Source organism: Ictalurus punctatus, chromosome 11 (genome assembly GCF_001660625.3).
Source record: "Ictalurus punctatus breed USDA103 chromosome 11, Coco_2.0, whole genome shotgun sequence".
Lineage (NCBI taxonomy): Eukaryota > Metazoa > Chordata > Actinopteri > Siluriformes > Ictaluridae > Ictalurus > Ictalurus punctatus.
The window spans coordinates 26,813,489-26,838,698 of NC_030426.2; the positions used below are offsets into that span (position 1 = coordinate 26,813,489).

General features: G+C 40.8%; 1 protein-coding gene across 1 annotated transcript in view; it reads right to left on the reverse strand.

Annotated features, from left to right (window-relative positions):
• gabra5 (gamma-aminobutyric acid type A receptor subunit alpha5) overlaps window positions 1-25,210 on the reverse strand; it is a 53,212-nt gene that overhangs the window by 22,910 nt on the left and 5,092 nt on the right. The window contains exons 4-6 of the mRNA XM_017479140.3: window positions 24,328-24,395; window positions 23,923-24,143; window positions 8,914-8,996 (exon numbers count right to left, since the gene is read on the reverse strand). Of these exons, the coding sequence (XP_017334629.1) occupies window positions 8,914-8,996; window positions 23,923-24,143; window positions 24,328-24,395 (372 nt within the window). The remainder of the gene's footprint in view (window positions 1-8,913; window positions 8,997-23,922; window positions 24,144-24,327; window positions 24,396-25,210) is intronic.

Below are 25,210 nucleotides of genomic sequence, written 5' to 3' on the forward strand. Positions count from 1 at the left end.
TAATTATCCAGTAAACCCTTAAAGAACCCTTGAAGAACCCTCGTTCCTAAAAGTGTGTGTATTAACTGGGTCAGTGTGTGGCCGGTACAAACTCCAAATTATTGCTCAGTATTTTACTTCCTGATATCTAGAACCCTTTTTTTTTAACTCTTGGTACTTGGTACAAGGGTTCTTTATTGGTTCTTAGCCTCCTAAAAGCGTTCTACATGGAATAATTTCTTATCAGGAGATAAGAAAGCTAAGAATAACCATTCAGACTAGGTATCGGGTCCGGGAAATTTGTTTCTTTAATGCAGGGCATGGTTGCCAGGTTTAGTCAAGAACCCCATCCCACTACATCTCAAAAAATTGCACAAAAGCCTTGAAGCTATCCCAAAGAGAGACTCATTTTTCTTCCTTTCCTCAGTCTTTGCAAGGGAAATAAGTTAACGGTGGTTCGCACGCATTTCTGATTTATTTATAGAGCCGCTGCTTCATATTTCCAACCATCCAAGACAGCATATCTCTGCAGGGGGTTCCAAAAATAATCCTTTAATTCACTTTTAAAATATTCACTTGTATCTTCGTCATTCTTAAACGATCATTCTCTTTCGTTGTTGGACGAAAATCTTCACGGAAAGTCGTGCAGGCACTATAACGGAGTGCCGCTTAAAGGACGCCATTTTGACAAGAACGTTCCGGTCTGTGTGAAAGCTGATTACGAGTACGGAAGCGGCCTTGCTGATGATCGCTAATAATATATCTCACAGCATATCTCAGATCAGTTCTCGTTTATCTGAGCGTAGTGTGTGTAAGAGGTGTCCGAATGATTGGTGGATTCTCTGCGACAGTGGGACGATAAGGGTTCTCTGGACGAGACGAATGTTAGAGATGTTCTTTAGATAATCGGAACCTTCGTCCTCGTCCTCTGTTAAAACAAACAGCCACGGCTGTGTTAAAGGAGCGTCTGCGACCGGTGCGATAACTGTTTATCTGGAGGAGAGCGCAGACGAGTAACACAAAGATGTGAAGGTTGTCTTATGAGGTAAGACGAGGTAGTGCAGGAGCCAGAAAATGGATCTGGACTGTTAAATAAATAAATAAATAAATAAAAACGTTTCATTATGCCATAAAATCGTGTAAAATAGGGGAGTTTCTGTGTATAATTTAGCACATGGAAATGATCAAATCCATAGATGTCAGATTTTGTTTTGCTCCCCGTCACCATGTGGATCTAGAACTCTGGAAGACAGGAGAACTGAAGCGATTTGAAATGACAGGATGATAATTATGATGGTGATTTTTAACACAATATTAGCAGGATTATTATTTTATAACAATTATTCGGGCAAGTTCGAAAAAAAAGAAAAAAACAACAGGATTGTGTTGCACATAAAATAGCCTTTTCTTTTCTTTTCTTTTCTTTTCTTTTCTTTTCTTTTCTTTAGGCATTAGGAAGCGCTGCTGCGTGTCGAAGAGTGACATTATTTTCCTCAAATATTAACATCGTGATTATTGATTATGATTAATGGAGTAATAGAAAGAAAGAAACAAAGAAACAAAACTGACGAACAGATGAACAAACAAACAAATACGCAAATAAAGCACGTGGAAGAGAAAAGAATGAAAGGGAGAGAGAGAGAGAGAGAGAGAGAGAGAGAGAGAGAGAGACAGAGAGAAACTAACATACAAATACACAATAAAGCATGTGGAAGAAAAAAGAATGAAAGGGAGAGAGAGAGAGAGAGAGAGAGAGAGAGAGAGAGAGAGAGAGAGAGACAGAGAGAAACTAACATACAAATACACAATAAAGCATGTGGAAGAAAAAAGAATGAAAGGGAGAGAGAGAGAGAGAGAGAGAGAGAGAGAGAGAGAGAGAGAGGGAGAGAGAGAGAGAGAGGGAGAGAAACTAACATACAAATACACAATAAAGCATGTGGAAGAAAAAAGAATGAAAGGGAGAGAGAGAGAGAGAGTGAGAGAGAGAGAGAGACAGAGAGAAACTAACATACAAATACACAATAAAGCATGTGGAAGAAAAAAGAATGAAAGGGAGAGATAAAGAAAGAAAGAAACTGACTCTAAGTCTGACTCCAGCTCACTGTGACTCCCACACTGTCTCCACCACTGAAGTTTTAAGCAATTATTATTATTATTATTATTATTATTATTATTATTATGAAATAATTACCACTGACTCTGCGTACTCTTGCACTTCATCGTTCCTACACATTTCTATCTCACATATCTGACTAATGAAAATGAGTTTTACGAGTAGATTTTAAACCCCGCCCCTTTCTACATTCCACTTGGCATAACAGCACACCAGCTATAGCCCACAGATGGTAGACAGTACAGAGGATTCATACTCAGGGAGTATTCACACTCTCAGACACACCAGCTTCAGACACACCAGCTTCAGACACACCAGCACGGCTGTTCGCTTCAAAAGCACCCAGCGCAATTCCGTGTGAAAACCGCAGACCTGGCAACCCGGGTGACTAGGCGGGGTTTTGAAGTTATTGTGGATGCATTTTAATGCATTGTCATTTACATGAATGTCACGTGGCCTATGCATGCCAGATCACTTCCCAATGTGGTCTAATAAAAGAAAGGAGCAACGGAGGAGACGGCAGTACTGTATACACTGCTGTATGTACACCATATATATATATAAATATAAAACAACAAGACTGGCCCAGAATGGATCCTGGGTACCGACTCGAGTACTTCAGAGTGTGTAAGTACTTTCATAAGTGTATATAATCAGCAAAGTTTTCTCAATGCAGCACTCAGAAACCCTCCGCCCGAGCCCGCGCCTCGTTCCAAACAATGACTAAGAGCCTGAACATGTGACGGCCAAATCTCATGCAACTGGACAAGCAGATGGTTCGTCGCTGTCGTGACAATGGTCCTTGTGTTGGAGTACAATGAAGATGCGGTACAAAAAAAGACGAGACAAGACAAGGCGTAATGGTTCTCCGTATCAAGGACAGGGACTTTTATCTGCGAAGAAGAGAGCGGTTATTTTGCGGACAGTGTGCCTCGTGCTACGTTATTAAGCCATCTGTCATAACCGCCTTCGAACAAAACAACGCAGAGAGAGCAGGCTGAGTGATGAGGAGAGTCTGGAAGTAAAAAATAAAGAAAAGAAGAAAAAAAAGAGGAACAAAGTATTTCAACCCCACCAACTGGGACGCTCTTGACTGCTGGCGGTCGGAGGAACGCCACAGCGGGAGACACAGATGGAGACGAGACGAGAGAGATGAGGAAAGGCATGAACACATTCGAAAAGAGCTTTTAGCGCAGAGTTTTTGACAAAGTCCAGGCAGGAAAATGAGTAACCAGCGTTCTGCGGGAAATAAAACACGTCCGAGAATGAAAAGGTCCTGCGCCTTTTCGTTGCGTTTACAGCGGCAGCTCCGTCATCTGACGGACAGCACTGTAATTACTGCCATTGTTAGATGAAACGTTCTTCAGGAGTTCTTCTCTGAAATATATGTCAACGTTCGGGGGGGGGGGTTGGGTTAATGTACATGTTAGGCATAACGACGGACTGAAGACTGCCCAAGAGATCCAAATAGGGATGTGTGGGTGGAGCGATACATGGTGCAGATCACTGATTGGTCAAACAGTAATTCCAAATTCATACTCACCTCTGATGGAGCCTACCTAGTGCACTACATGCACAGCAGAACATCGTGTTAGATTCAACGACACAGAACTCTTGTTGTTGTGGGCGTGCCCGTGTTCAGCATACATGTTCACAGGTTTGTGACATCACAAATAAGTTGAATTAAACATTCAGCAGATAATGGCTCATGAAGGGTTTTAAGAATTTGCAGTTTTTCATAAGCATTTTTTTTCTTTTTTTTTCTTTTTTTTAGCCTACTAGGTTTAAATGTTATAATTTTGTTGTTTTGTTGTGTTTTACTACAAAAGAAAGCTTTAGTTGTGTGGTATTGTGGAGAAGTGTGAACTGTTTGCCCAGCAGGGGGCTCCCTCCCTCCCGTTTCCCATCACCCTGCTCATACGCAGCGAAACACAGAGTCATGATACTCTACACACAGAAACCCAACAGAGCACGCACACACCATCTGTCCATACAGTATTTGAAAAGGCAAATAAATTTAGATAGTTGAATTGTTTTATTGTTATTTTGTCAGTTATTTTTGACTTTTAATAAGAGCGCTGTTCATTTCATTGCCTAGAACTCAATATTCGTTCAAACACATGAAAACTATTAAAAAGCATTATATATATATATATATATATATATATATATATATATATATATATATATATATATATATATATATATATAATGCTTTTTAATTACACTAAAAGTTGGTTATTTTAAAATATTTTTTTTTCTTTTGTTCTTTTGGATGTAATTTTCGGTTTCGGTTTTCAGGCAAGTCTATCCAGAAATTTCGATTTCGTTTTCGGCGGAAATGTTTTATTTTGGGCGCATCACTATTCATTTTAGAACAGACTTGTGGCGATAAAATAATGAATTTGTTTATACTAGAGATGCACCGACACTAAATTTCTCAGCCGATACCGATAACCGCTTATTCAGAGTGATATCGGCCGATACCGATACCGATACCGATAGTTCTGCCTTTTATGCCTTCTTCTAAATGAATAATAATTCATTCCACAATTCTGAAGGAAATGCAAATAAAAACGTTATTCTCTCCATTTCAGCAAGATGTTTGACAGTAACTGGTCTCATAAACACAAAACACATGACTCTAATTAACGTTAACACACGAACTCGATTCTGAAGATTAAAGTACGATTATTAACTTATTGGATGCTATTCATTCATATTAACATTGACTGAATTGTAATAAAACCTCCTGTTAGTCTCACATTCACTCTCCACACACACACAAGCATTTCTACTTCACCACTGACATCAAACTGGTCATATATAATATACACTTTTTATATATTAACATTCACTGGATATGAAATATACGACTCTACAAATATATATATTTTTGTGTAATATATTCTACTTTTTTGTCAACTCGTCTTCATTTAAATCTTTCAACAGTGTACCGGCCCTTTAATTCAGCGTGAGCAGCTCGGCAAAAAAAAAATTCGACTCGACGCTGAAACTCCCGCTTCACTGCTGCAGCGTCCGGTGTAAAATATTATCAGTGCAGAGATTACAGAGATCACACACTGCAGTTTAGTCGTCGTTCCACACCAGAGACATCGTCTTTACACACAGCACGATATCGGTGTGTTTCCCCGCCCTCTTTTGATTGACAGGATATAATCGGCCCTGATCATTAGATGTTGGCGGCTGACGGCCGCTAGCGTGAAAATTTGCCTTTATCGGACGATAACTGGTATCAAAAAAGTATATATTGCACAGAAAAATATATTTGTAGAGTAGTATATTTCATATCCAGTTAATGTTAATATATAAAAAGGTTGATGTTATATATCGTATAACGGTGCATCGGTGCAGCTCTAGTTTATACTGATTGAAAATCTCCCATAAGTCGATTTCCATTCTGCCGGCGGAACGGAATGCCAGTGAAAGGGTTAAAAAGCAACATCACATCATACTTTTATCCGCAAGCCGTGTCAGGAAACTTACAGCTCTGTTACAAAGCGCTGACACTGGAGACTCCTTCCATAAATATCACGTAAACAGTTCCAGGTTTTTATATCCGTATATGTGGAGCGTACGTATACACGAGTCCCAGTGTCTGTGCCTGATTTGTTGGGTTTTTAATTTTTAAGAAAATCTGGTTGAAAATTTCAAGTTATATTTGAGTATCCGTGTACAGTTCATGGAGTGATGGAGACATGGACAGTTCAGCATTTAGATTTGTTACTGTGCTCTCTAGCGGAAAAGAGAAAGATACAGCTGAATCAGGAACGAACGACGAGTCATGTGTTCTTCCCATGTAAAGACGGAAAATCTCATTTTACAAAACGTTCATTGGCATCATGAGGACAAAAGCTACATTATTGTTGTGCCGGAATCTTTTGGTGGAGAGGACTGTCAGATCAGTCGTCTGAACACAAGCTTTCATATAAGCCATTATACAAGAGGACGCCATGCTTTGAGGAAACACATTTGTTGACTGATTAAAATGTTAAATCTCTAATGAGACACGTCCGCCGTCATCTGCATCTCATAACGGAGTTTTAGGAAACTTACGAGTGCGTCCAAAACTTTCCCATCGCTAGACAGGCGAGACTAAATTTAAAACATCCACGACCTCGGCGAGTCGGATCAGACGTACGGTTCTAAATCTCTAACATGGTTGAGATTAAAAAAACAAAAACAGCTTGTGCACACATTAGCTTCATGACATCGAAACTAAACTCCTTTCACCTGGTAGTTTCTGCAACTTCATTTCTGGTTTAAGCCACGCCCACTTCTAATTTGTTCACACATCTTTATAAAAACCGATTTAAGCCACACCCACTTCTGATATGTATACATATAATTGCAATACCAATTTAAGCCATGCCCACTTCTAATTTGTATACACATAATTGCTAAGTTAACTTAAGCCACACCCACTTCTGCCTTGTATGCACACGATCGCACAACTGTTTCAAGACACGCCCACTTCTGATTTGCATAGACGCAGAAAAAAGAACAAATATAATTAAATGTAATTCATTTTAATTAAATTATTTTTTTTTTAATTTGGTAGTTTTATGATTATTAAATACATGAATTAATTTTATTGTATTTATTTAATAATGAAAAATAACCTACATTAAGAAATTGTTCTAGATCCAGTAGGACTCTAGAGAGAGAGAAAGAGAGAGAGTGAAAGAGTAAAACAGAGAGCAAGTGAAGGAGAGAGAGAGAAAGAGAGAGAGTGAAAGAGTAAAAGAGAGGATGAAAGAGAGAGAGAGAGAGAAATAGAGTGTGTGAAAGGGAGAATGAGAGAGTAAAAGAGAGAGCATGAAAGAGAGAGGGAGAGAGTGAAAAAGAAAGAGAGAAATAGAGTGTGTGAAAGAGAGAGAGTGAGAGAGTAAAGGAGAGAGAGAGAGAGAAAGCGAGAGAGAGACTGAGAGAGAGAGTGAAAGAGAGAGAGAGAGAGAGAGAGAGAGAGTGAAAGAGAGAGAGAGAGTGAAAGAGAGAGAGAGAGAGTGAAAGAGAGAGAGAGAGAGAGAGAGAGAGAGAGAGAGTGAAAGAGAGAGAGAGAGAGAGAGTGAAAGAGAGAGAGAGAGAGAGAGAGTGAAAGAGAGAGAGAGAGAGTGAAAGAGAGAGAGAGAGAGAGAGAGAGAGAGAGAGAGAGAGAGAGAGAGTGAAAGCGAGAGAGAGAGAGTGAAAGAGAGAGAGAGAGAGAGAGAGTGAAAGCGAGAGAGAGAGAGAGAGTGAAAGAGAGAGAGAGAGAGAGAGTGAAAGCGAGAGAGAGAGAGAGAGAGTGAAAGAGAGAGAGAGAGAGTGAAAGAGAGAGAGAGAGAGAGAGAGAGAGTGAAAGAGAGAGAGAGAGAGAGAGAGAGAGAGAGAGAGAGTGAAAGAGAGAGAGAGAGAGTGAAAGAGAGAGAGAGAGAGAGAGAGTGAAAGAGAGAGAGAGAGAGAGAGAGAGAGAGAGAGAGAGTGAAAGAGAGAGAGAGAGAGTGAAAGAGAGAGAGAGAGAGAGAGAGTGAAAGAGAGAGTGAAAGCGAGAGAGAGAGAGAGAGAGAGAGTGAAAGAGAGAGAGAGAGAGTGAAAGAGAGAGAGAGAGAGAGAGAGTGAAAGAGAGAGTGAAAGCGAGAGAGAGAGAGAGAGAGAGTGAAAGAGAGAGAGAGAGAGTGAAAGAGAGAGAGAGAGAGAGAGAGAGAGAAAGAGAGAGAGAGAGAGAGAGTGAAAGAGAGAGAGAGAGAGAGAGAGAGAGAGAGAGAGAGAGAGAGAGAGAGAGAGAGTGAAAGAGAGAGAGAGAGAGAGAGAGAGAGAGAGAGAGAGAGAGAGAGAGAGAGAGAGAGTGAAAGAGAGAGAGAGAGAGTGAAAGAGAGAGAGAGAGAGAGAGAGAGAGTGAAAGAGAGAGAGTTTAACAAAACAAAAAGTTCTAGGTTTCTCCAGCAGACTTTGTGTAATTATTTACAGCACTTTTGGCCAAATTCCAGTTTTCCCTCGAGTAATAACGAGCGATCTGACAGCATTATGTAACTATTCCATACAGCATTCTCGAGCTGGCCAAGTTATTACACAAACTTCTAACCCTGGACAATCTGAGTGTGTGTGTGTGTGTGTGTGTGTGTGTGTGTGTGTGTGTGTGTGTGTGTTTGTCTAGTCTAATCCAGTCCTGAAGTGACCCACTCTGTACAGCCAGCAGGTGATAATCTTAAGCCAGCTCCTGACCGTGTGGCAGTGTGAGAAGATGAGACGGTTCTCACTGAAGGATCAAGTCCACACTCTGCACGCGTTAGGGTTCTAGCGGTGGGTTCCTGCCTCATAACAGCGAGATCGGATCCTTAAGCTACTGACTGTTACGAAGTGCTGACGCTTCCGTAAAATAAACGTCTCGTCACGTTAAAAAACTTCACCGCTGTACGCGTCCCTGTGAACGATCTGTTACTACGGAAACGGTAACGTATCAGAACGAGCGCATGGATACGAACCTGCGCGACTGTCAGACCTGCTGTACTAGAAAACGAATCCACGCCTTCTGACCAATCAGAGTCCAGAACTTCTCTTCAATGCTCTCCATGAGTCAAGTCTCTCTACCCTTCTACCTGTACACACATCGCCTCTTTCTCTTTCCTCTTAGAACCCTTTCTGTGTGTGTCTTGGGTTAGGAGAGGGGTTAACGTTAGGATTAAGGGCGGAGTTAGTGTTCATACCTCATTTGCATGAAATTGAACCAAATCGAACCACATCGACGTCAATACTTTTGTTTTGTGCTTTTCTTTCCGTCGAAATATAAACCCGAGAAAGGAACGAGAAGAGTAATCACTTACAGCTCCCGAATTTGAGAGGACAGGCGTGAGCGTCCATGGGGAAATCCTCCAGCTGCATCGGACACTCCGCTGATATCGTCAGTCTGGAAAGAAAATCGACAGAATTGCGATCAATGCCTGAAGCATGGAGTCAAATCCCAGAACTTGATTCAGCATTGATTCTGCACTCATAACGTCAGCCATGTTGAATTCTCAGAGCTCCACTGAGCGCCAATGCTGGAAAAGTTTACGGCTTTCTTCTCTGCTCAAACACTTTGCACTTTGATGTTATTTGGCACGAAGGAAAGGTTGAAAAAACCTGAGTGAGTCACCAACAAGACTCAACTCATTCAATTAACAAACTGCTTACTGCCGTTTGGTTTCTAAACAAGTTTGCGATATTAGAACCAGTGATTGTTCTGTTTTTGTCTATCGCTGATATTGTTTCATGAAATCTTATTATACCTTCTAATGAAAGAATATTGCATGATGTAAATTCTATTGAAATGTTTAAATAGTCGTTAATCAGTGAGACACTGCAATTATTCAGGGAGAAATACAATAAGCATCCCCTGTTGTGCCTTCTGTGTCTATGATTCATTACGAAGATTCATTTATCCTCATAACTGATCGCCTCCTGTCACACAGCCTCAGCTGAGAGTCAAACACACGCCTCACCGTTCACGCTAACGAACAGCTCAGATGCTGAAAAGAGGTTCCCATGGAAGCATTTTGATTAAAAAGAGTAGAGTCATTCAGAGAGCCGACTCGTTCAAGAAGCTCAATTGTTCAAACAGCTTGTTTAAAGAGCCAAACTGTTCCAAGAGCCGAATTGTTCAAAAGTTAGACTCGTTTGAAGAACTGACTTGTTCAAAGAGTCGAATCGTTCAAAACGCTGAATTGTTTAAAAAGCTGAATCATTTAAAAAGCCGAATCATTTAAAAAGCCGAATCATTTAAAAAACAGACTCAGTCAAAGAGTTGACTTGTACAAAGAGTTGAATCGTTCAAAAAGCTGAATTGTTTAAAAAGCTGAATCATTTAAAAAGCTGAATCATTTAAAAAGTCGAATCATTTAAAAACTGAATCGTTTAAAAAGCAGAATCATTTAAAAAGGTGAATCGTTTAATAAAAAAGACTCATTCAAAGAGCTGACTTGTTCAAAGAGTCGAATCATTCAATAAGCTGAATCATTTGAAAAACAGACTCGTTCAAAGAACTGATTTGTTCAAAGAGCCGAATTAATATAATAATAATAATAATAATAATAATAATAATAATAATACATTTTATTTGTTGGCACCTTTCATGACACTCAAGGACACCTTCCAGAGAGTTAACATACAATAAGAACAGCATAGTTAAAATAGATACACAAAATAAAAATAGATGAAGCAATAATATAGAGGAGTTGATTATAATGAATAAGCTCATCTGAACAGATGTGTTTTAATCTGGGATTTGAAGTGGGAAATAGAGTCCAACTGACACTATGCAGTGGGGGTGAGTTCCAGAACTTGGGTCCAGAGCAACTGAAAGTTCTGGCACCGATAGTGCTGAGTTTAAAAGCTGGAACAGTGAGTAGAGAAGCTGAGGAGAATCGTAGAGAACGGGCGCGGGTATAAGGATGAAGATCTGAGAGGTAGGAGGGAGCTAGATCATGAATGACTTTGAACGTGAGCAGCAGAATTTTATAATGAGCTGCTTGTTGAACAGGAATCCATGGAGCTGAATAAGGGAGGGTGTGATAAGGTCAGTGGACTTTGTGTGAGGAATAGTTCTTGCAGAGCCAATGGAGAAGTTTATACGGGATGCTACCAGAGCATGAATGAGTACTTTGAGTGCTGTGATATGAGAGAGAAGGGCAGAGTCTAGCAATATTGCGAAGATGGAAGGAGGCAGAATGTGAGATATTATTGATGCGAAGACCAAAAGAGAGCAAACTGTCAACTATAACACCAAGGCTTGAAAAACAGACTTGTCCGTAGAGCTGAATCATTCAGAATGCTGAATTGTTTTAAAAAAAGAATCATTAAAATCAGACTTCTACAATTCTACAAACCAGCTTGTTGAAACAGAGCCGAAACGTTCAAAAAGCTGAATCGTTTAAAGTGCCAAATGGTTCAAAGAGCTGAATCATTAGAAGAGCCAACTTGTTCAAAAAGATATCTGGCTCAAAGAGCCAAATTGTTCAAAACACCGCCTGGTTCAAAGAGCTAAATCACGCAAAGAGCCGACTCATTCAAAGATTCGTTAGGTTCAAGAGCCGACTCCTTCAGAGCCTGCTTGCTTAAAGAATCAAATCGTTCAAAAGCCGAATCATTTAAAGAGCCGACTCATTCACAAATAATGTGTCACTATAACACAAGTACCATAAAGATACCATGACAACCACAATGTGCCATTGTATATGTAGTACATGTATGGTGATGAGGATGATGATGATGGTGATGTCATTTTTAGAAAGCATTGTCTGTGGATCTAAATGTTCATTGCATAAGCACTTAGCTTTGCGTGCATGTGTCCAATATTTAAATTTATTTATTTATGTGTTTAGTTATAATGGAACGATGGCGCCACCAAGCTCTGGGAGCCTTCCACATCACTGACTGATAAACCTCACACACATATACACACACACACACACACGTACACACACACATATACACACACACACACACGTTTTGTCTATTATATCTGGTGTGTCGTTTATTTTTATTTGTTTGAAACTGCAGCAGTAATATTATTAGTTATGGAGCCAGAGTGCCACCTAGAGGTCTGTTTTAAAATTACATGCAAAAAAAAAAAATCCACAACATTTTCACTTCCTTTTCCAACAAAACAAGTTTTTATCCTGAGTGCAAATGAATTTCATCTGTCTCCTTGTTTTATGCCAATTAAAAGAAAGTTATTATTTTGGTTAGAAAACGAACAGCAGATTTTTCTGAATGTTTTGTCTCTGAGATCATAACAGCAGTCCCAAAATTCTTTAAAAAAAAAAATGAGAAGAATTTCATTAAAAAAAAAAGTGGAGTCTGATTCGAGGTCGGATTTAATCGAAGACTGTAATTAATTGTGTCCAGATTCGCAGCTGTACATGTGAAGCACCGAGACTGCTTCTGTATTTTATCCATTTGGAGACAAAAATGTTTAAAATACAGCAAAATTAATTATTAAATGAATTATTCAATTAATCAGTCAATACCTATAAGGTCATTTAATTGCACTGATTTGTACATATTTGGATGTCTCATGTGTCTGATGTCTGCATAAATGATGTCACAGAGCACTCTTCTGAGACTCGGACTAGAAGCAGCTGATTTGATTTGATTTTTTCCTGAACCTTTTAAAAAAGTAATTTAAAAATACATTGATGTAGATTATTATCATTCATTTGTTAAAATCTTTCTCAGTTCAGAGTTATTTATTGTTATAGACCTGCAGATATATTGTAAAAGTATTTCGTAGTTTTCGTTTATTTATTTATTTAAGTATTGCTGGTAGTTGGTTTCCAAACATGTCTGTCATGATAACTATTGTGTATCGCAACAAAAAAAAAGATTTAAATATCACAATTTAATACCAGTGTCACAATATGATATTTTTGTCCTATCGCTCAGCCTCCATCTCTATCACACTTTCACATGAAACATTCAGCCGCCGGAGCATTATTCACTATAACAGATATCATAACTGCCACTCTACCTCCTTATTCACCTCCATCACCTTCCTCCTCCTCATCATCATCTTCCTCCTCCTCCTCCTTATTCACCTCCATCACCTTCCTCCTCCTCCTCCTTATTCACCTCCATCACCTTCCTCCTCCTCCTCCTCATCTTCCTCCTCCTCCTCCTTATTCACCTCCATCACCTTCCTCCTCCTCCTCCTTATTCACCTCCATCACCTTCCTCCTCCTCATCATCATCTTCCTCCTCCTCCTCCTTATTCACCTTCATCACCTTCCTCCTCCTCCTTATTCACCTTCATCACCTTCCTCCTCCTCCTCCTTATTCACCTCCATCACCTTCCTCCTCCTCCTTATTCACCTCCATCACCTTCCTCCTCCTCCTTATTCACCTCCATCACCTTCCTCCTCCTCCTCATCATCTTCCTCCTCCTCCTTATTCACCTTCATCACCTTCCTCCTCCTCCTTATTCACCTCCATCACCTTCCTCCTCCTCCTCCTTATTCACCTTCATCACCTTCCTCCTCCTCCTTATTCACCTTCATCACCTTCCTCCTCCTCCTCATCATCTTCCTCCTCCTCCTTATTCACCTTCATCACCTTCCTCCTCCTCCTTATTCACCTCCATCACCTTCCTCCTCCTCCTCCTTATTCACCTTCATCACCTTCCTCCTCCTCATCATCACCTTCCTCCTCCTCCTTATTCACCTTCATCACCTTCCTCCTCCTCCTCCTTATTCACCTTCATCACCTTCCTCCTCCTCCTTATTCACCTTCATCACCTTCCTCCTCCTCCTCCTTATTCACCTCCATCACCTTCCTCCTCCTCCTCCTTATTCACCTCCATCACCTTCCTCCTCCTCCTTATTCACCTTCATCACCTTCCTCCTCCTCCTCCTTAATCACCTTCATCACCTTCCTCCTCCTCCTTATTCACCTCTATCACCTTCCTCCTCCTCCTCCTTATTCACCTCCATCACCTTCCTCCTCCTCCTTATTCACCTCCATCACCTTCCTCCTCCTCCTTATTCACCTCCATCACCTTCCTCCTCCTCCTCATCATCTTCCTCCTCCTCCTCCTTATTCACCTTCATCACCTTCCTCCTCCTCCTTATTCACCTCTATCACCTTCCTCCTCCTCCTCCTTATTCACCTCCATCACCTTCCTCCTCCTCCTCATCATCTTCCTCCTCCTCCTCCTTATTCACCTTCATCACCTTCCTCCTCCTCCTCCTTATTCACCTCCATCACCTTCCTCCTCCTCCTTATTCACCTCCATCACCTTCCTCCTCCTCCTTATTCACCTTCATCACCTTCCTCCTCCTCCTTATTCACCTCCATCACCTTCCTCCTCCTCATCATCATCTTCCTCCTCCTCCTTATTCACCTCCATCACCTTCCTCCTCCTCCTTATTCACCTTCATCACCTTCCTCCTCCTCCTCCTTATTCACCTTCATCACCTTCCTCCTCCTCCTCCTTATTCACCTCCATCACCTTCCTCCTCCTCCTCCTCATCATCATCTTCCTCCTCCTCCTTATTCACCTCCATCACCTTCCTCCTCCTCCTCCTTATTCACCTCCATCACCTTCCTCCTCCTCCTCCTTATTCACCTTCATCACCTTCCTCCTCCTCATCATCATCTTCCTCCTCCTCCTTATTCACCTCCATCACCTTCCTCCTCCTCATCATCATCTTCCTCCTCCTCCTTATTCACCTCCATCACCTTCCTCCTCCTCCTTATTCACCTTCATCACCTTCCTCCTCCTCCTCATCATCATCATCATCATCTTCCTCCTCCTCCTTATTAACCATCATCATCTTCCTCCTCCTCATCATCATCTTCCTCCTCATCATCATCATCATCATCTTCCTCCTCATCATCATCATCATCTTCCTCCTCCTCATCATCATCTTCCTCCTCCTCATCATCATCATCTTCCTCCTCCTCCTCATCATCATCATCTTCCTCCTCCTCCTCATCATCATCATCATCTTCCTCCTCCTCATCATCATCATCATCTTCCTCCTCCTCCTTATTAACCATCATCATCTTCCTCCTCATCATCATCTTCCTCCTCCTCCTCATCATCATCTTCCTCCTCCTCCTCATCATCATCATCATCTTCCTCCTCCTCCTCCTCTTCATCATCACCTTCCTCCTCCTCATCATCATCATCTTCCTCCTCATCATCATCACCTTCCTCATCCTCATCACCATCACCTTCATAATCATCAGCATCACCTTCCTCCTCCTCCTCCTCCTCCTCCTCCTCATCATCATCATCCCGTTCCTCGTCCTCATCATCATCATCATCATCATCATCATCGCCATCATCATCACCTTCCTCCTCCTCATCATCACCTTCCTTGTTCTCCATATCCTCATTATCCTCATCATCTTCCTCATCATCATCATCATCATCATCATCTTCCTCTTCCTCCTCCTCCTCATCATCACCATCGTCCTCCTCCTCATCATCATTATCATCATCTTCCTCCTCTTATTCTCATCATCATCATGACATCATCTTCCTCCTCCTCCTCCTCATCATCATCCTAATCCTCATCTTCATCATCATTATTTTCCTCCTCCTCCTCATCATCATCCTCATTCTCACTCTCATTTCTCCATTTAGACTTGATACCATCACCATACCTCCATCTTAATGCTCACCATCATCACATTCATCCTCACCCTCATCCTCACTCTCATTTCTCCATGTACACTTGATACCATCACTGTACCTCCATGTTCATCCTCACCCTCATCCTCACGCTCACTTTTTCCATGTAGGGTTGCTCATCACCTTCCTCATCACTAAACATCACCTCGTCCTCACTATCGTCCACTCACAGCGCTCCTTCTGCTTTATACTTCTCTGAGGTTCAGTAGAACAGAGGGAGATGGATCAGAATAGAATAATGTATTATAATCCTAACATAATGCAAAAACATTCAGCTGATTTTAATGATGTTTCTCACAGACGTCATTCTCATACAGCTAACTAATAGATTTGTCAAGGAATAGTGTGATGTCATTATGGTGCGTTTTTGCCTCAGGGCACCCTGAACATTTTTATAATTTTTTGACACGCATTTATATATTTCTGATATAAAGTCATGTGAAATACCTCTGGACTCACCAGTAAACAAGGATCCGATTTTTGTTTTGATGAAAGGTGACTGGAACGTCAGGGTTAAAGGTTAAATGATCAAGGAAGACTCAAATTAGCTGCCAGTGGATCACATGACCAGTTTTTGCATTTCTATTGGTTAGTATTGGCTCCTGCCCTTTTGATGAAGCAGGGTCTTGGAAATGGAGGCGTTTTACTCTTATTGCTCCATGTTTGTCTATAAAGAAGTACATATATATATATATATATATATATAGACAATAGACTCAATGCTAACAAAACTATATATATATATATATATATATATATATATATATATATATATATATATATATATATATATATATATATATATAAATTGCTTATGTTTTTTAAATGGACCAGTTTTGTTAGCATTGAGTCTGTTGTCTTTTGTATATTTACTGGTAAATACAGCTGTTATACAGAACGACAGCGCAAACTGTTCTTGTTTTATTCCATTTTTTTTTTTTTAAATGTCAAGTTAAATAACAAACAAAAAAAATTCTTACTACAGCACAAAAAGAGTTTTATATTTCATTTACAATGAACTGCTCGTGGTGGAGTCTATCATAAACTGTCCTGCAGCGCCATCTTGTGTCCAGAAGCGGAAATACTACTACAGGTTAATCTTTCTGATTCGCACCTCGAGCTTGAAACTAACAGCAAAACTGAAAATCTGAAACTGGGGAAGATTTGAATCTTTAGAGACAGGAGGTAAGTGTTGATGAACATCTGCTAACTGTCGAATCCTGCAGAGAGGAACACCAGAGAAAGGAAAAGAAAGAGAAAGTAGGAATTTCTCCCAGTTTTGCAAGAGAAGAGAAAAACGCACTGAAACCAAATCAAATTCTTGTTTGTTTGTTTGTTCGTTACAGAATGCCATAAAAAAGAGAAGTCTGTCCAACTGTCCTTGTTTGTTTGTTTGTTTGGTAGTTTTTCTGTTTTGTTTTTAGTATACGTATGTATATGGACTGAATGTTTAAAGGTAGTAGAAGACAGAGACAGTAAAGTAACGCTCCGCTGCGTTAATAAGTCAAAATGACACTAAAATCCTAAAACTAAATGAAAATAATGGATTAAATTATTTATACAACTATATGAACACTACAGCTTGGTGAGTCTTGGATCACAACACTGAACGTTCTGGAGCGTCACGTGTCTTATACATCGTAAATACACAGTGAATATATATCGATATGTTAATGTTGAGGGTTTGTATGGAGAGCGTTAGATTTATTCTAAAGAGCGAGTGTGTTCTGAGGGCGGCGAGATGGTGAGACGAGACAGGAGTGTGTCTCACGCTGACGCTCCTGAGAGAGGGGGTAATTATTCACGTGGGACTCGCGGAATTCTGTCTCACGAGTGTGTAATTTGCAGCATGAGGGTTTACCCTGTGTGTGTGTGGGACAAATGATGGGGTTATAGTTACAGTGAGTGATCGAGCACTGCGTGCGTGTGCGTGTGTGTTGAGTGCAAAAACATGTCCGACAAAACAAAGAGGCGAGTAATGAGGTGTGATCGGCGCAGTCCTCTGAAATGAACCTGCACTTGAACAGAACAGTGTGGGAAAACAAACAACACATGAAGTAACAAACAAACAAATAAACAAACAGCATTATCCACTCGGTGAAGAGGATTCGAAATCAGTCAATCAATCAATCAATCAATTGCAATAGCAGAATCAAGAGCACACAATAACATTGGTAAAAAGCCTCACTATAGGGGACGTGCTGTTGCAGGAACATAATCAACCACATGGTGGTGTGATGGAGCTGAATTACTGTTACTATCCTGAAGGTGATTATTTTCCTCTAACAGCACATCCTCACGTGTTTTATTCCTCTTACACAACAGCAATTTGGCAAAAAAAAAAAACCCCACATAATTAATAAATAACATCATGTCATACTTTTTATCCGTTTGTAGTTACAATTAATTTAGTGGAACAACCCTGAAGTTCCTGTTCAAAATGTGTTTTTCTCTCTCTCTTTCTTTCTTTCTTTCTTTCTTTCTTTCTTTCTTTCTTTCTTTCTTTCTTTCTTTCCCATAAACTCCTCTGCCCTGAAGATGTCGGAAAACCTAAACTCACAGCTTTACAAGGCTCTGACACTGGAGACTCCTTCCATAAATGTTAAATAAACATCTCCTTACAGAAAACTTTACCGTATTAATGAGTATTAAATTATACACATTTATAAATACAGGGCTCACTCGCCACACACACACACACACACACACACACACACACACACACACACACACACACACACACACACACACACACACATGGACTCTGAACACTGTATAACAAAGTATTGCTCAGTGTGTTCCTACCTGATCTGAATTTGTGTGTGTGTGTGTGTGTGTGTGTGTGTGTGTGTGTGTGTGTGTGTGTGTGTGTGTGTGATATTGGTTTTTGGATTTTGGTATGGCCTGATCACCTGTCCCCCTGTCTGTTTGTTTGTTTGTTTTAGCTCGACCCTCTCTCACATACTGGATGGTTTGCCAGCATTTTAATAAACATCTTATCCTGCATTACAATTACACACTCAGGTGCACAGTGGGTTAGTGACTAGCACGTTCGCCTCACACCTCCAGTTTTGGGGGTTTGATTCCTACTGCAGCCCTGTGTGTGTGTGTGTGTGTGTGTGTGTGTGGAGTTTGCATGTTCTCCTGCGGGGGTTTCCTCCGGGTACTCCGGTTTCCTCCCCCAGTCCAAACACATGCATGGTAGGCTGATTGGCGTGTCTAAAGTGTATGAATGTGTGTGTGAGTGTGAGAATATATATATATTTAAGGAAAAGAAACAGTGAAAGCAAAAAAAAGGAAGAAAAGAAGAAAATAAGGATGGAGAATAAAGGAAGGGAGGAAAGGAGAATAAAGAAGAAAGAAGAAAAGGGAAAGGTGGAAATAAAGAAATGAACATATCCACCATTATGGTTCTGGAACCCTGCAGTAAATAATCTTTATTGAAGCACATGTTTGACAGACGAATAGGGTTAGGGTTAGTGCACTGTCCCTGCACTGCACTGTAAATACACGGTTACACACCTTTTTACTGGAGGGGTATTATTCACAAGGCTCGTTATTCAGAAGGTTTGGTTTTTTCAGGATTTAAACTGGAGGTTGGTCTCGGAGCTGCACGGAAAGAAGGCCAGCACAGTTCCACCACCCACAGTCTAAAAGTGGAACACTCCACAGCTTTTATTAGATTTAAAAAGCAGGTTAGAAGATGAACAAAAGAAAGGTGAACCAGAAACAACCACGCTGTAGAGAACCTGCTGTGTAGAGAACCTGCTCTGTAAATAACCGCTCTGTGGAGAACCTGCTCTGTAAATAACCGCTCTGTGGAGAACCTGCTCTGTAAATAACCGCTCTGTAGAGAACCTGCTGTGTAGAGAACCTGCTCTGTAAATAACCGCTCTGTAAATAACCGCTCTGTAGAGAACCTGCTCTGTAAATAACCGCTCTGTGGAGAACCTGCTCTGTAAATAACCGCTCTGTGGAGAACCTGCTCTGTAGAGAACCTGCTCTGTAAATAACCGCTCTGTAGAGAACCTGCTCTGTAAATAACCGCTCTGTAGAGAACCTGCTCTGTAAATAACCGCTCTGTAAATAACCGCTCTGTAGAGAACCTGCTCTGTAAATAACCGCTCTGTAGAGAACCTGCTGTGTAGAGAACCTGCTCTGTAAATAACCGCTCTGTAGAGAACCTGCTGTGTAGAGAACCTGCTCTGTAAATAAGCGCTCTGTGGAGAACCTGCTCTGTAAATAACCGCTCTGTGGAGAACCTGCTCTGTAAATAACCGCTCTGTAGAGAACCTGCTCTGTAAATAACCGCTCTGTAGAGAACCTGCTGTGTAGAGAACAAGCTCTGTAAATAACCGCTCTGTGGAGAACCTGCTCTGTAAATAACCGCTCTGTAGAGAACCTGCTGTGTAGAGAACCTGCTCTGTAAATAACCGCTCTGTAGAGAACCTGCTCTGTAAATAACCGCTCTGTAGAGAACCTGCTCTGTAAATAACTGCTCTGTAGAGAACCTGCTCTGTAAATAACTGCTCTGTAGAGAACCTGCTCTGTAAATAACCGCTCTGTGGAGAACCTGCTCTGTAAATAACCGCTCTGTAGAGAACCTGCTGTGTAGAGAACCTGCTCTGTAAATAACCGCTCTGTAGAGAACCTGCTCTGTAAATAACCGCTCTGTAGAGAACCTGCTGTGTAGAGAACCTGCTCTGTAAATAACCGCTCTGTGGAGAACCTGCTCTGTAAATAACCGCTCTGTAGAGAACCTGCTCTGTAAATAACCGCTCTGTGGAGAACCTGCTCTGTAAATAACCGCTCTGTAGAGAACCTGCTCTGTAAATAACCGCTCTGTGGAGAACCTGCTCTGTAAATAACCGCTCTGTAGAGAACCTGCTCTGTAAATAACCGCTCTGTGGAGAACCTGCTGTGTAGAGAACCTGCTCTGTAAATAACTGCTCTGTAGAGAACCTGCTGTGTAGAGAACCTGCTCTGTAAATAAGCGCTCTGTGGAGAACCTGCTCTGTAAATAACCGCTCTGTAGAGAACCTGCTGTGTAGAGAACCTGCTCTGTAAATAACTGCTCTGTAGAGAACCTGCTCTGTAAATAACCGCTCTGTAGAGAACCTGCTCTGTAAATAACCGCTCTGTGGAGAACCTGCTCTGTAAATAACCGCTCTGTAGAGAACCTGCTCTGTAAATAACCGCTCTGTAGAGAACCTGCTGTGTAGAGAACCTGCTCTGTAAATAAGCGCTCTGTGGAGAACCTGCTCTGTAAATAACCGCTCTGTAGAGAACCTGCTCTGTAAATAAGCGCTCTGTGGAGAACCTGCTGTGTAGAGAACCTGCTCTGTAAATAACCGCTCTGTAGAGAACCTGCTCTGTAAATAACCGCTCTGTAGAGAACCTGCTGTGTAGAGAACCTGCTCTGTAAATAAGCGCTCTGTGGAGAACCTGCTCTGTAAATAACCGCTCTGTAGAGAACCTGCTCTGTAAATAACTGCTCTGTAGAGAACCTGCTCTGTAAATAACCGCTCTGTGGAGAACCTGCTGTGTAGAGAACCTGCTCTGTAAATAACCGCTCTGTAGAGAACCTGCTCTGTAAATAACCGCTCTGTAGAGAACCTGCTGTGTAGAGAACCTGCTCTGTAAATAAGCGCTCTGTGGAGAACCTGCTCTGTAAATAAGCGCTCTGTGGAGAACCTGCTGTGTAGAGAACCTGCTCTGTAAATAACCGCTCTGTGGAGAACCTGCTCTGTAAATAACCGCTCTGTAGAGAACCTGCTCTGTAAATAACCGCTCTGTGGAGAACCTGCTGTGTAGAGAACCTGCTCTGTAAATAAGCGCTCTGTGGAGAACCTGCTGTGTAGAGAACCTGCTCTGTAAATAAGCGCTCTGTAGAGATTATTAAAGAACATGTTATAGTTTTATTTGTTTATAGTTACATATAATGCTGTAGAACGTTGGATGAAAAAAGTTATTTGCTGTTGGATTTTTTTGTTGTTTAATAAAAAGCCAAAAAAAAAAAAATCAACTTACTTTTGCACTCAACTCAATATAATCTGTATAATATGCGTAAGGAGGTTCTCCTGACCAGTGGCTATAGTGTTGAGGCAAGCAATCTACAGTGGAGCAAATACCCAAGTGAATGTTGTGAGTGTGTGTGTGTGTGGGGGGGGGGGTGTGTAAATTTTATTTATTTACTTCGTTATTTACTTCCATTACTTTTCCTTCCTTTATTCTTTCATTCCTTCTTTCCCTTACCTTTCATTCATTCACTTATCTTTATTCACGCAGTGCTTTCTTTATTTCATTTCTTCCTTCTTTCCTTTCCTTCCATCCCATTCCCTTCCTATCTGCTCGCTTTTCTCTTTCTTTTCATTTCCTTTTAAATCTCTTTCATCGTTCCCGTTGCTTTCCTTTCTTCCCTCCTTATTTCATATTCTTTCCCCTTTTCTTTTCCTTCCTTCCCTTTCCTTTTCCCTTTCTTCTTTCTTCCCTGTTCTGCTGCCTATTGCTTTCTGTGTATTTTCTCCCCTTCCTTTGTGTTTTTCACCTCTTTATCTTCCCTTCTTTCTTTAGGCCCTCTTTCCTTCCCTTGTATTCATTCCTTTTCCTAGAATTCCCTTACCACTTCCCCTTCGCATTCCTTTCTTCCCTCCTTATTTCCTTTCCCTTTTCATTTCTTCCTTCCTTTCTTTCTTTAATTTTTTACTGTCTTCTTTCTAGTTATTGCTGTTCTGTTTATTGCTTTCCCTTCCTTTTCCTTCCATTCATTTCATTCCTATCCTTTTTCTTTCCTTTCTTTTCCTTTCTTCTTCCTATCCTTTCTGTTTTGTTTTTGTTTGTCCTACATTATCTTTTCTATTTCTTTCCTTTCTTAGATTTCTTTCACATCAAGCTGTCTGCCTTAAAAAGTACATCATAAATAATAATAATAAAATACTAAAACATGACAAACAATAAAAACAGTGTGTATGTGTGTGTGTGTGTGTGTGTGTGTGTGTGTGTGTGTGTGTGTAGTCTTTTCTGTAAGCTGATGTAAGCTGTATGTTAAATACTGAAGTCTTTTTGAGGCTGGTGCGCTTGAAGCATTTGCGCTTTGACTAGTGCCCCTGAGGCTTTACCCCCCCCCCCCCCCCCCCCCCCCCCACTCCCTCTGTCATACACACATAACATGCATCATTAACGTTTGCGCAGTTAGCTTACATTCCCACAATGTAATCATTATTGTAGTACATTGCATTAGTTCCACCAACGGCAGCAGATAAAATAAGAGCTAGTAAAAGCGTTTCAAATACAGTTTGTTCTAAAGCACTCAAATATGTTTTAGACGCCCGCTGGTTTGAGAGAGAAGGGGGGAAAAAAAACCCAGACAGTATGTTCTACGCCTCTCCTCCTCCAACGTACTCTAAATGTCACCTTGAAGGTACTTTAAAGATCGTTCAGGTTCGATTGCGTCTAGACCCTAATATGAATATGAAAAATACACTCTGTTTATGTAAATAAAGCTGTGCGCATATATCATATCCTGTACTGAATAAAAACGTCTCTCCTAGAACATTTAGAACCCATAAGGGTTCTTTAGTTGTCCCTCTTGATGAACCCTTAAAGCTCCTCTATGAAACATCACAACAGAGTACTTTCGATCAGAAACATTTCCCAGTAGAACCCTTTTATTTGGAAGCTAAGACCCCTTAATTATCCAGTAAAGCCTTAAAGAACCCTTTAAGGCCCGTAATTATTCAGCTCTTATAAAACCCTGGAAGAGCGCTTTTGATCCATGAAAACTAAAAACCAGTGATTTACATTGAATGGTGACTCTCTGCTTTCTCTGAGCAGGTTTTAAGCTGGTGTATTTGGCAGATTTGAGGCGTGAGTCATGGGGAAACTGTTGCTAGGCAACTGAGAAATACGGACACTGAACCAAAACCAGCTACTAATCAAAGCTAGCTAGACTATAGGTATTAAGTCTTTTTTTTTAAAAATTCTTTTTAAACAGCGTAAAAACATAGCGACAGCAGAAAACACGCAAGGTCTAGAAGGTCGATGTTTACCTCAGACGTCTTGCTAAACTGCTAACAAAAAATATTGATAAAGGCTACATTTATGGTGTCGTTACACGTAGCGTCGATCTCTCGCCTTAGATGTGAGCTAGTTGCCTAGCAACAGTTTCCTTTGAACTTAAGCCATTACAATTAATCTAATGAACACAGCTAGCTATAACATAGCTACTAAGTCTTTTTTTAAGCACAATGTAAATATAGAATGATAGCAGAACCCAGATTCATTGCTCAGGAAGGTCAATATTTACCTCAGATTTGTTGCGAAATTGTAAAGAAAAGATTAAATGTTCACTATTGTTACACTTAGCATCGATTTCTAGCCTTTAACCGTTAGCTAGTTTCTAGTTTCAGAGCCAGTTGTCAGGAAGGTCAACATCTACCTCACATTTGTCACTAAATTGTGAAGAAAAGCCTACATTTCCCCAGTTGTTACACTTAGCATCGATCTCTAGCCAGATTTCATGCATCATGTGATACTGAGAGTTTTTTTTTTTTTTTTTTAAATCCAGAGACTGAAATAAAAGTGAAAAGTCCCCAGATTCACAAGCTCCAGCGTGGATTCTTAATAAACTCACTGCTGTGTTAATCCCACAATCCCTCACCTCATGGTGTAGAGCAGCGTGCCGTCATCCTGCAGCCTCAGCAGCTTGTTCGGCGTGGTCATGTTGTGCGCGATGGATTTCTTGCCGTTCAGGAAGAAGGTGTCAGGAGTCCAGATGTTGCTGGCCAGCAGGTTGTTCAGGGGCAGCATCCCCATGGGCCCTTTGAAGCGCAAGCGCTCATCCTTCCAGCTTTGGCGGAAAAACACATCAATGGTGTACTCCTGCGGAGGGATAAAAGGAACGAGATACGGTAGCTGAGTAGAATTCATCTCAAGAGGAGTGATGAGGTGACACAGATAAGCAGTATGGGATATGGAAATGAGTGATATTAGCATTATCTGTATGCTAATGGGAAAGTGGGAGTTTCAGGGCTTTTATTTATTTATTTTTGAATTCGTTTCTTACCATCTCAGTATCAGACACGGGACCGAAACTGGTGACAAAGATGTTGGTCTTGATCTCAGTCACCTTTTCTGTCGAGGTCACACAGAGAAAATGAGTTTGATTATTACTGGATCAATTTCACACCTACAGCAGATTTCCCAGCAGTTTATGGGATCAGCGGGACCACTGATGGGGAACGAGAACAGTTCATTTAACAGCCGGATATTGGACTGAATAATAAAGACATCCATTTAGAGACGTGTCAAAATATTTAAAGCGTTAAAGGGAACCCTGAGTATGAAGACTCGTATGGCTTATTAGATTACCGCTGACATCCGCTATATAAATCCGCCATATAAATCCGCTATACAAAAACGCTACAGATGTCAGTTTAAAAAAAAAGAAAAGAAAAATCCTTGCACTCGTAGGCCGCCATTGCTGTTTTACGTCGCAGTGCGTTCTGGGTAATGACGTCAAATGGTTGCTGTGTGTGTGTGCGTGTGTGTGTGTGTGTGTGTGTGTGTGTGGGTACTCATGCGATATACCTTTGGAAAGCTAAGATTCTTGTGATTTGATTGATATAAACCGTTTTAGGATACAATCACAACAGCAGCTACAATCAACGTCTCTGTCAGACCACGACAGCATTACAGACCGCACCTTTAATATTATAGTCCGCACCTTTAATGTTACAGACCACACCATTAATATTACAGACTGCACCTTTAATATTACAGACCGCACCTTTAATATTACAGACCACACCATTAATGTTACAGACCGTACCTTTAATATTACAGACCGCACCTTTAATATTACAGACCACACCATTAATGTTACAGACGGCACCTTTAATATTATAGACCACACCATTAATATTACAGACCAAATCCTTAATATTACA